The 12,635-nt window shown below is 37.3% G+C and overlaps 1 protein-coding gene and 1 long non-coding RNA gene across 6 annotated transcripts in view; one reads left to right on the top strand and one right to left on the bottom strand.

Moving 5' to 3' along the window:
- Positions 1-591: 591 nt before the first annotated feature.
- Positions 592-12,635, bottom strand: part of gatad2b (GATA zinc finger domain containing 2B) — a 110,565-nt gene continuing 98,521 nt past the window's right edge. For all 5 annotated transcript variants that reach the window (XM_015021943.1, XM_015021944.1, XM_015021946.1 and 2 more), the window contains 5 exons: positions 8,839-9,208; positions 8,362-8,564; positions 7,291-7,401; positions 6,163-6,358; positions 592-3,428 (listed from right to left, as the gene is read on the bottom strand). In XM_015021943.1, coding sequence (XP_014877429.1) covers positions 3,292-3,428; positions 6,163-6,358; positions 7,291-7,401; positions 8,362-8,564; positions 8,839-9,208 — 1,017 coding nt within the window. In that variant the 3' untranslated portion in view covers positions 592-3,291. The remainder of the gene's footprint in view (positions 3,429-6,162; positions 6,359-7,290; positions 7,402-8,361; positions 8,565-8,838; positions 9,209-12,635) is intronic.
- Positions 11,080-12,635, top strand: part of LOC106939533 (uncharacterized) — a 5,827-nt gene continuing 4,271 nt past the window's right edge. The window contains exon 1 of the long non-coding RNA XR_001422868.1: positions 11,080-11,334. This is a non-coding gene — a long non-coding RNA (uncharacterized LOC106939533). The remainder of the gene's footprint in view (positions 11,335-12,635) is intronic.

The raw sequence follows: 12,635 nt of genomic DNA, 5'->3' as shown, positions 1-12,635 counted from the left end.
TTTTGAAGTGGCCCCAAACAAATTCAAGCAAATGTGATTCCAGGCCAAGTGAAGGTGAATACTTGCATGAAGACTATGCAAATTTAAAAATGTAATGGAATCATACCTACAGGTAAAAGAATCAAGAAAAATCTGTTTAGAACTGATTTTGTCCAGAACTTGAAAGACATTTGATTCTTATGTGGCACAACATTATACTTTAAAAGCATATGTGTGCCTATCTAGATGCAGAGATGGGTAAGAGTTTAAAAATATTCCATGTGATTTTGCTTTCATTTAGGTAAGACAGATTTCTGAGATGACTGAAGATAATAAAATGTGGTGTAGGAAATATTTCAGTCCAGAGTACTGTGAGCAAGGGTTGTCAAAATAATAAATATCTCAATATAATAGATACTAGAAAAAAATTATTCAACGATACTGATTTGTGTCAAAATCGATATAAATTGACCCCTTTATATTTGTCCATAAGCTAAATTGTTCAATACTTATTGGTTATGCCCCAACTATGGAAACAAAAAATTTAATCATATTTTAATTAATCATAGTTTTTTGCATTTTTGCTTTTAACTAGAAAGAAGCCTTTTTTTTAAGAAATGTTGCCTCTATATTGAGTATTTCTTAACATCTGTATGAAACTTTAGCATTGTGACAACCCCAGTGTGAACTGAATCGACTTCCCCTCAAAATCACCTTAGAAGTCCCTGCATATCCATGAATAATACTGAATACTGAGTGAACGCTGTTTGAAATACCTGAGTTATTGCAAACTAACTAAGCATAATGGTTAAGACAGCTTCAGTCAGGTGGCCTGGGCAGTCTGCCATGCAGTTTATGGTCTCAGTCCATGTAGATGCAAGGACCTGTGCAACTAACATTTTATCATATGTGAGAGTTCTTCAAGTCCTGCTTGAACAAAATGTGAATATGGATCATGCACCAACTCCCGTTCAAAATGAAGCTAAAGACCCTGCAAATAAAGAAGTGTGCAAATATAACCACAGTCAGAATGAAGAAAACAACATGGACACTTTCAAGAAAAAAAAAAAAATTACTGTGCAAAGAGTAAATCTTTATCGAAATTTGTACAGGTCATCACTCAGGAACAAATAAAAGAATGCAAAAAGCTCCAGAGATGAGAAATCTCGCAAACTTAATTTCCTCTTATGAGCTGGCAAAGCAGCTTATCATATAAGTTTTCCTCATCAGACAAGAGGTCCAGAAACCACTGGGACCTGGCATCAACGCAATGAAACTGTGCAAAGGCCTTCACATAAAGGGTCCCTTACAACAAGACCATCTATCACAGAAAACACAAAGCACTGCACCTTCATGCTGGAGACTTTTACAATGCCAAGAACATGAAAATCAAAACTGCCAGCAGAGCCCATATCCTGCTCACTGAGTATATCACAGAAGAATCGAGATTGTCTGTCAAAGCAGAAAAAAGTGTACAGGATACAATTTTTGAGGTGTAGGGAAAGTAAGGTTGTACCTTTCTTTATAAGAAAGGTACAAGTGAGAGGAAGGCTCCATCAGTGAAAAGAATCTGATACTAATATTTGTTAACATGGCATTGAAAATGAAACATTACAGTAAAAAGTCAAACTGGGTACACTTTAAACTAGTTGGTGTTTCAAAGATTGACAGAATACTGTAGTTAGGATGGTATGTGTTCAGGGGTCTAAACATTTAATCAGCAATAAACAATGCATATGCACTTTCAATCCAACATTCATTTCCTCTTTACCAGAAAACAAACAAAATTTCCATTTGGAAATATGAAAAGTGCTCCTCTTGAGTGAGGCAACTTGTGAGCACAATGTGCACACATTGATTGATCCATGTCTCTCCCATAAAACATCCACACCCTTTATTCTCTGAAGCTAGGTATCTATACACAATCCATAGATTTTTCAACAGTTAATGTCTTAGATTATTATCGTCTCCAGTGGCCGACACCTCTCAGGTAGGCCACCAAATCATTTGGAGACGCTGCACAAAAAAGAAACAAATATAAAGAATGGGAAAGAAATGATGCAGGAATTACAAAAGTAAGAACACAGACTGGAACCAGAACCCGGATTTGGGTATTTTAGATACAGAATCTGTGATCTGGATGTAGACTGAAGTTGTATGTTTTGTACACTCTCTAAAGGAACTGCTGGGATAAAAAGAGTTCACTATGTGAATAATGAAGAGGTAACAGTATGAAGGACAGCTGCATGGAGAGGTTGTTGGCAGGTGAGGACTAACGATGTGAAGTTCATGCTCCTCTGTCTTCTCGTTCATCAGTCCACCACCTGCTTCATCTGATGGTGCTAGTAACAGAATGTCCTACACATACTTGTCAGCAACACATCTATATCAGATCAGCAGAAGACTGGCATCCTAAATAAAACAAAGGAAACCCCTTACTGAAGAATGGTGGAGAGGGTTTCCACACTTAATTTCCACAAGATTCTCTTTTGTACATAATTTTCTTTTTCAGTTGGTGGGTACTGAAGTTGGTTAGGGGTCCTCTCCAAGATATCCAGGTGTTGCCCTGAACCCCAGGCTGAAATCAGTTCTGGGAGTGGATCGTTGTGATGACTGATGATGTCTTTGAAGCTGGTCATTGAGATGATCCATGGTAAGCACTTTGCTCTCAAATGTTCAATTATTTAAAACAGCATAGTCTTTCAAGATCAAATGCTGCCTAATATGATCCGTTTTTGTTCCTAATAGAATTTTTCACTTTCTTTAAATACTACTTAGCAAACAAATCATGTTTACAAACTTTAGAGTAACTTTATGTTGCATAGCAACCAGAGTGAACCCTGCTGATCTTCTAGTCTCATCAATAGTCATAATAGCTTTGGAAGTGAGAAAAAAAAGAATATTTTCAAATGATCTCACTAAATTGACAATGACTGGGCGTCTTGAAGTAAATGGTAAACAGTGGAGAAATAGAAATATCAGACAAACACTTCAAAAGCAAATTATAACATAATGAATAACACTAACTTAAGCTTAAATGGCAGTTGCAAGTATAGGCGCTACCACCAGTGATTATAAAGGGAATTACAGAAGTGAATTTCTGCTATAATAAGAACAACTGAGATGTACTGACAGTTTGTGTTTTGTTCAGCTTGGTAGGTTCTCATGGGTTGGTCTAAGGTAGGCACACGGACAGGCACTGCATGCGATGAAACTGTGGGGTTGACATATCAGCTGATCTGGGAGTGCCTCAGAGTGGGGGGAAGTTATCAAACGAGGCTGGCCTCTGACACACATGAGAAATAATGGGGCTCATTTTTGCCCAGTGATGGACTGCGATATGGACCGAGGTGGGATCATGTCCAACAGGTACTCTCTCTGCCGGTCTGCTAAGCTGGAAGTCTTATGGGCTCCAACAGCTGCAGGGTTCAGGTAGGCAATATTTAACCCTACAGGAACAAATCAGACAAATATTGAGCACAAAAGATTGATGCACTAAACCACACAGGAAACAATTCTTACACAACACCACCACTTACAGCCAGCACACTGGTATGTATAAATAGGTATATGAACAAAAAAATGTGACTGGCTATGACAAAACCATGAACAAGTCTCCTTGGGGACGTTTTGAATTATTTACAGTTTCTGAAAGTGTGGCTTCTAATCTTTCCAATTATGTCAAACACATGGGAATCAAAAAAAAAAAAAAAAGAAGAAAATATGGCCATTTGAATGTTGGCAGTCAGAAAACGAGATTTCAGAGAAAGCAGCTCTGAAAGTTTCTCCCCAAACCTGCTGAGCAATCTGGGGGTGTTAAAGGCGATCATTTACATTATTTTACAATAACCCCACCCCAGCATTGACTGTCAACTATTGATGGGACTTATGGATCTTCGAAGGGAACTGAATCTTCAGGATCCACTCACTATAAAGAGTCATTAAAAATTTAAATTTTTTAACATTTGCAATTTTTCTAAAATAATTTTATCCCTTATACAGTTTTTATGAGTGAAATTCACAAAAAAGTATAATCATCTATATTAAGTAAAATTAATATTTGTCTGAATGTTGCAAAACAACCACAGAAAAAATGGCTATGTATTTCCATAAAATACAACATTTTCTAATATAAATGTCAGCTACCCAAATATTGTTCTTTACTACAAATGTTTGGTGTATTAGTAATACTTTAGGGCAGAGGTTCAAAAACTGTGGGGCCCGCCCCCTAGGGGGGGTGCCGTGCCATTGCAGGGGGGGCGCGGGAAGCCGTCCGGATGAAAAACAAAACAAAACATGAACGCTGTATGCGCTCGGTTTTTACCTTAGAATGGCCAACTCTCTGTTATTCCTATGTCAATTTGATACAGTAGGGGCTTCCACACTTCCCATATCTGTGTCCTCTGTTACTTTTATCAGCAGTTAAAACCATTTAATCCATTGTTAACATGTGGTAACCTGTTTTTCCGAGCCGCCTTTAAAGGCAACATGAGCGCTACGACGCTCGCGCTGGGTTTACGCCGTGCGGCAGCGAAGGAAACCTGCTGCTGCTGTGCAGAGCTAGGCAGGTGTTGCTAGAATCATGGCAGCAAACCAGCAAAACGCAAAGAACTTTTCACAGTTTTCCCCCAAACTAACCGACTGAGTTGAGTGAAGCTGTTGGATGCAGGAAAAGTTAGCTAAAGGATGACTAGCTAGCTAATATCAGTACAGCACCTTAAGCTTAACAAGTAGCCTGTAGGCTACCGATGTTGTTGTCTATGTCCAGCTCTGTACATTCATTTTGTCCCCAAAAATGTCGATCCCCCCTCCCCCACGTCCCAGACAGCTATTTGTAATCCATAGGGGGGGCCCAGAAAAAGTTTGGGAACCACTGCTTTAGGGCAAGTTTAATTTAGAATGATGATAAAAGGAAAATAGACTTGAGTTGCTCTTGGTGAAACAAAAATCCCTTCTGCACCATAAAAGATATCCTAACCCTGTCAAATAATTTTAAGTTACATGAAAATAGCAATAGTTATTGAAGTGAGTGCAGAGCATTATAAGCAAGCTGTAAAAAATAAGAACAGCTGTCACTAACTGAGGCTTGAGTCCTACCGTTCACAGCATAGAAAGAATGGGAACGTCACATCAATACTCTCAGGAGGTACGACTTGGCTTAACTAGTCAGAAATACATATTTTTAGAAGTTTTCAGCTTTTGTTCCATTTTCCAACAAGGCTGTCAGGTTTTGTCTTAAGCCTAGTTCACATGGCACAATTTTTGGTCCCGATTTTTCCCTCCTGAAAATCTCAGAACGTTATGCGTTCTAAGATTATCGCTTATGATAATTGTAATTGATCATCCTGCTGTGTACAGTGCACTGTTCACTGCCTTGTCACAGTTATATTGGTGGCGAGGCAGTGGAATAACTGCCTCGCCACCAAATTTTAGAATGCTATTACTACAAAAATGTTAGTAACAGAATGTAAGAGGTGGCACAATCTGTGTGCCACCTCGCTGCTGGTTGCACAAAGATCGTAATAGCATTCTAAAAAAATAAGTTCTGTGATTCACCTACAGGACATCAATTCAGTATGTTTATGGTTTATCCACCATAAACATTCCTGTATGTTTATTGTGGATGATGTCATCTCTGAAGTATTTGAACACCCGTTACCAGCATGGGTTGAGTAATGTGTTAGAGATGTTAATGAGCCATGTGTTTACTTCAAACTTGCAACTTACTAGCCGAAACCAAAACAAAAGCATACTATATGCCTAGCATACTGAGCATACATAAAGCCCAGTATTCTAGTCAACTTTGATTTTTCCCCCACATCTTCTCAAATGGCTCAGATTTACTCTAAACAGGCTGAATTCAAACACAAAGTTTACCATTTTAAAATCTCAGATAATATAATTTTAAAGAATGGAAGTGCTTCTTTATGACTTGATGGAGTACTTTGCCCAACAAACCCCGAACAAGAATCACTGTTTTCTCAGAAATTAGTTTTTTAGCTTTTATTTTCTGTTTCTGCTCTGCCAACTTGTTCATACATTTGCCTTTGTGCATCACAATTAAGATACTGAAATGTTTCACAATTTTATTTTATAAATACTGAAACAATGTAATATACATTCTGCTGTTCATAAGTTATTAACGTCTATCTATGTGAAAAAAATCTAATAGTTTGTCCTTACCTGGGATGTTGTAGATTTGACGGCGGTTGTCGTGCTGCAGTCTGTTACTACTCCCGCCACTACCACAGTGCTTAGCACTGCTCATTCCCATAAGGCTGCTGGCCACAGACAGCTGAGAAGCCTGAGCAAAGTTGGAAAGGACGCCTCTTGCAGAGTTAGACAAACCTCGCTGCAGAGAAGCTTGAGGCTGCTGAGCCTAGAGACAAAAAAACAAAGCATCATCGCTAACTTCACCTAAAATCACACAGCTCAGTTTTATGTATTTTAGTCACTTATAAAGTGGTAGCTAATAAAACCTTCGGAAATTTAGTGAATAATCTACTTCAACTACACATAATTCTTCAAAAAAAAAAAAAAAAAAAAACAATTCCTGTCCACAATACAAGAATTAGATATTTTCATATGATCATAAATTCCCTATTTTTAAAAGAATCAAAAGGCAAAAATAAGGTATCTCAATTTTGGTCACACCAGTATCCACTGGACATTGCAGTTACTAAAAATAACTAATAAGAGTATTTAGCAAATTGGGTGTGCTCTGATCAGAAAGCATACATAAAGGGCCTTGTGTAACTTTTGGTGACTAGGAAATAGATGGTTGGTGGTTTCCAGTTTCAAGGAACACAGCTAAATTACTTGGTTCTGAAACCAAAGGGTCTGATCATATCATTCCAAAATTATTTTCAATTAAATTCAAGAGAAAATTCAGGAAATTCTATGGTTCTTTGTCCTATGGTTTTGTTCCCTTCCCCTACCAGTTTCTGTGAATTATTAAATGTTTAGTAAACCCTACTGATAAACAGCTCATTTTTCTAAGGTTGATGAAGAAACCAAAACCGCAGTTTTAAAGGTACACCTGAAGAAACACTAGAATTATTTAAAGTTGAACATCACAATTGCTATAGCAATGTAACTCTGTTTGTGTTTGATATATATAAACTGTTTTTGCAACAGATGTGCTTGTAAATCTTCTCAATTAACATCAAAATTGTCAAATAGACTTCAATTATCCAATAATAATAGAGAACATTTAATTTGGCATGAATGCAATGGTTTTTTTTTAATTTGTGCAACATAAATACTTCCAGCACACATTCCTAAAACATTATGAAGAGTGATGCAATGTACCTGGCGCAGGGCATGCTGTCGGATCATCGTGTCAGTCTTGGAGACGTTGGAGCCAGTAGCAGCGGAGCTGGGAGAGAGAGCTGCCTGCTGCTGTAGCCTTTGTTCAATCTCCTGACAGACCCACACAGTTACAGTTCATTACTCACAATGAAAAGCTTAGAGGTGAAGCCTTACCAATGGTCTTGGTCAGTGTGATTTTAAGGAAGGATAACAAAAACAACTTAAGTAGCACATGAAAAAGAAAGATTTTCTGTCCTCAAACCTCAAAGTTAACCTTACAACTTACAGTGTTTATTGGAAAAATTAAACATAAATCAGGATGTTCATGGGCCGACATTAGATTGTTACTCTCTGAGACTCAGTACTATGATACTGTGAAGCTGTGGTATTTTTACTAAGATATTTTAAAAATAAAAGATAAAATTATCCAATGGCCAACAAAAACCAAAAATTGGTGCCTTACAAATTGCTCTAAGAACAGGCTTTTATGTGTCAATGCATTGCAAATAAGATTTTTGAGCTAAAAATATCTAAAAAAATCAAGTATTAAATGCAATGTAGGACTAAAGTCAGTATCTGTGATATAGTTGGTCGCTTCAAAAGATTTATTGGTGGAACGTCAAAGCAACAGACTAAATAAACATATGCTAACTTTTGTAGAAATTATTATGTAATCGTGTTTATTGCAGGGTTTGCTTTTCTGCCTTCTCATGATTGACATATGAAGCGAACATTAATTGGATAATTATCCAGGTTTTAGGCTCTAGTAGCTTCCTTGCACTGGACTTATTAGACATAATGATTTAGAATTTTAGACTGACAACCAAGTAGTTGGTGCACAACACCTGCCATCATTCTTGAAAACAAAAATGAAAGAGACCAAATGTGTTAAAATGGTGAAGGAGAGGCACAGCTCCGATCTGAACTGTGCTCACCCTAGAACTTTGTCTTACTTCTTTGTTTCATCTTATAAAGACATAAAGCAATATTTTCCCAATTTGAAAGTGTAGCTTTTTATACCAGATGTATAACTTCAGACCAGTAACTGGTCAATACTATATCAATGCTGACCTGTTCCTGCTGAAGAGCCTTTACAAAAGCATTTTTCAGTCTGTTGGTATGTTCTGCTTTCAGAGCCTTCTTCTGATTGGATGTCATGCACTGCTCACAGAGGATTCTGCCACTCTTCTCTTGCTTCCAGTGGGGTGTGAAGTCTGTTCTGCACTGGGCACAGAAGAAAGGCTCCATACGGGCCAAAGACCCCCTGAATTTACCTAAACAAAACACATTGTTTCAGAACAACTAGTGACAAGCTGCACCAGATATCCATCACTTTAAGTACTCTGACAAACATTCTTCTACTTTTTATCAACACTCCATAAACTTAAACCAATTTCTTTCTCTACAAAAGAGGCAGACTCGCTGCAGACCCTCATATGAATAGTCATTGGTATCTTGCTACAAAAATAAATACTCATATTTTGTCTGTCCGTACATCTCGGTTGTTTTTTGGAGTTCTAATATAAAACTGTTTCTTTAAGTACTTACCCTGACTGTCCAGGACACTCTGTACCACTTCCTCCAAGCCCACCATGTAGATAAACTCACTGTTAGCTGCAGAGGGGAGGAAGTGGAGCAGTGGGGCTGGGGGTTTGGGTGGAGGGATCTCCAGCAAGGTTTTTTCCAGCTGCTTCCGTAGAGCCAGCTTGGCAGCTGCCTGACTGCTGGCCTGGTCAGCCATGGAGCTAACTGCTCCACTGGCTGAGCCAGACATGGTGGATGGGCTGACTGCTGAAGCTCCAGCAAGACCACCTGTCACACCACTGGCCCCCACTGCTGCTGCTGCCTGCATGTGGGCCAGGTTCATGTACATGGCACTAGAGCTGGAGCGCTGTGAAGCTGCCACCTGCTGGCTGGCCTGTAAGACATATTAGGGTTATCAAAAACAAAACAAAATACAAATTATGAAAATGCAGCCATTAGGAAGTAACATGGACATTACTTGTGTCCCTAAATTTTATGCCAAATTTTTGCATAGAAGAAACGAAACAACTTTCCTAACAGGTTCCACTTGGAACACATTCTGGATCAAATGCAGTCTATGGCTTTGTAAGATTAACAAACATTCACAAACCATAGCAAATATATGCTCAAACAATTGTTTTACACCAGTATGACACCTCAGCTTTATTTAATAGCAGAATATTCTTGCCTTTGTAAAATGTTCAACAAAATATTAACTTACAATGTCCTAATTATTGTTTTCTTGGTTGAAGTGGAGAGAAATATTATGAAACCACTCAATAGTTTTTGAAAGTTTTTAGTAACACTGTATTTGAAGGGGTGTGAATAAGGCTGACATGACACTGTCATAAACATAAATAAGTCTTCATGAATATTTATGACTGTTGTCATAAAGTGTCATTCGGTAAATTATGACACTTTTAATACAAAGTTGACATTTTTGAAAATGTCTTTGTTATGACAACTTGACATTAATCAAGAAATCATGATCTGACTTTTGTAAGATCATGATTCCTTGATTAATGTCAATTTGTTATAAAAGCATTACCGATTAAACTTTAAAAATTAGCTTTATGTGGCAATATTATATTGCTCTGCCATGTTGTTTAATCTTCAATTTCTTAATTTAATTGATCCTAAAGTTTTACAGCAAGATGTCTACAAAGCATGAGGACAACAGTGTCCCCATGGACTCAGTGACTTACATCCAAGTATTTTGGGGGCGACAGTTAAGAGATTAAAATAATATTTTAATTTTAGCACTGATACTAAGCTTAAAATCTTCTTCCAAATATTACTAAAGCACTGAAACAAAAGCTAAAGCGTCCTTCACTGTTTTAACTTGAATGCATGAACATTTCATTCTAAGTAATTCAACTTAATGAGTGAATCAATACTTGAAGAAGCTGCTTCTGCCATTAACTCTAAGCATATGCAGTCTAAAGTAGACCTGGAATAAAATTTGAAGCTTCTAAATACATCTATATTAAATAACTGCTAATATAAATGGAAATGGAAGTGTTGACAAAAATATCTGTTATGACAACTTGACATTAACCTAGAAATCGTGATCTATCATAAATTTGTTATAAGAGTATTACCGATTAAACTTTAAAAATTATGTAGCTTTATCTGGTAATATTATATTGCTCTGCCATTTTGTTTAGTCTTCAATTTCTAATTGATCTGAAGTTCTACAACAAGATGTCTACAAAGCACTTATGAACTTAGCATTTGAAACATTATTTAAGGCTGTTTTAACTCTTGTGCGTGCGAGGACTGAGGCAAACGTAGAGAACTGTGGCAAATGATAAAAGTTTTACGTGTGTGGGGTCGGTTGGTATGGAAACTTTTTCTAAACACAAGGGCTAAGCAGTGCAATACACCATCTCCACCAGTGAGAGGCAGCAGTGCACAAACAGGTGTGCAGTGTGTTGGTGAAGAAGAAATCTTCCATATTGTGGCGCCAACCTAACAAGTTATAACGGCCAGACCTCCTGTTTAAAAAGAAGCCGAAGTTTGTCACCTAATACATATGAGGTATGTGTCTTATTAACTTTACATTTTCTTTGAGAAAATAACATTGATTATGTTCTCTTTTTTTGTAATGTTAGCTATGAGTAATTCAAGCCAATCCTACCTTGCTGTAAGTTAATGTTAGCTAAAATTATTAAACACAATTACTGTAACGTTAGCCCTTAATATTAAACATATTTTAAAGACAGGCAATTTGTTTTTTCCCCCTCCAATTTTAATCTAGCAAATTAAAAGCTAATGTTAGTCAAAGTTATCCTTTATGTGCATTATTTAGCAACTTGGCTGATGTGACAGTTCTTTGCTTTGGCAACTTTAACCACATGTCTTCATGTGTTAGCCTACGAAACATGGTGGGTATTACAAAGTTGGCTAATGAAGACATGCTACGTGTGGAGGATGATAATGAGGACCAGCCACCAGAGAAAGAAGTCCCTGTTTGACCAAAGAGAAAGAAGCAGATGAAATATTCCTAAAGAAAATTAGGTAAGTCATTTTTGTGTTACTATTTTCTCCAGGTGAAGTGGGGTGGGACAGCCAGGTAAATGCGGAAAGGGGAGCAGGATCAACATTCACCAGCCGAGTTAATAAGTTACGTTTTAGAAAACTAAAAACTGATTGTAAAAGACTGCGTGCTAGCTTGCGCTAATTACGGATGTCTCGTCAATTGAATCTTCCTCGGTCAGAAGGAATAGGCCAACTCCACCAGTGCAGCTTTGAAGTTTTATTGATAGAATAATAGGAAGCACATAGGAGATGATGGGACAGATGATGACGTAGAGATAGGAACGATGTAGTTGTATTTGGTTTTGTATGTATATGTATGTGTGTGTGGTTATCTGAAACAGAAGAAACAATAAAGATGCATATTAATAGCCATGCGGGCAAAGCGGTTACACATACATATAGGATGAAAATGGCTTGTAGTAACACAGAAATCCAATAGAGGGCATCATAACACCAGACATGGATTATCGGTAAAATGCAATAAACATACAAATGACAAAAAACCGTCAGAAATATGAATTAACGGCAATCTCCTCATATGCTACTACAATGGTGATATATATCTGGCAAAGAATAGCATAGAACTTGAGTTATTACAAGTAATAGCTTGCATTATCGGTAGCCAGAGAAAACACAAGGCTAATTTCACCTCGTGGGCGAATAACTGACATAAACCCAAATATCGGGCAGAAAAATGTATACTTGCATAATAAAAACGCACACAGGTCTCATACACACGGGATTAAAGAAAGATTGATGGTGGATGCTATCCGTTGATGGATTTTTATGCCACCGAGCCACACAGAAGCACAGAAAATAACTTGCTCATCTACGTGAAAGTCGAACTACAAAAAAACAAAGATGCATCATGGGTATTGTAGTCCTAGAACGAACAGGTGGACTTTTACACTGGTGTTAAATCCATTTATTTATTAATAAACTTCTTGTAAACATCAATAAGCCAGAGTATCTGGTTGGAAATAATTTTGAATGCTCATTAAGTGAAAAGATACATTCATGTGCCTAAAACTATACGTTAAATGATGTAATCTGAATAACAGTGGCAGTCTGTATGAACTTCTGCCAAACAAATATTTGATCAGAATAATTTTGTTCAGCTTTAGTTATGCTATTTGTGTTAAGAAATAATTGTATTGCACTTCATAACAACCAGTCATGTTAACGAGATATTTGTCTGCCAGTCTATCATTCTGACAGTGTGCAGAAAGAGGCATTTTTGGAATGGTATTTAAATAAATGCTGAATTATGATGACATAGT

The sequence above is a fragment of the Poecilia latipinna genome, unplaced genomic scaffold (genome assembly GCF_001443285.1).
Source record: "Poecilia latipinna isolate Pla-1442-1.1 unplaced genomic scaffold, P_latipinna-1.0 Scaffold2900, whole genome shotgun sequence".
Classification (NCBI taxonomy): domain Eukaryota; kingdom Metazoa; phylum Chordata; class Actinopteri; order Cyprinodontiformes; family Poeciliidae; genus Poecilia; species Poecilia latipinna.
The sequence above is the reverse complement of the archived record's forward strand: the minus strand, read 5'-3'. Positions and strand labels throughout refer to the sequence as shown.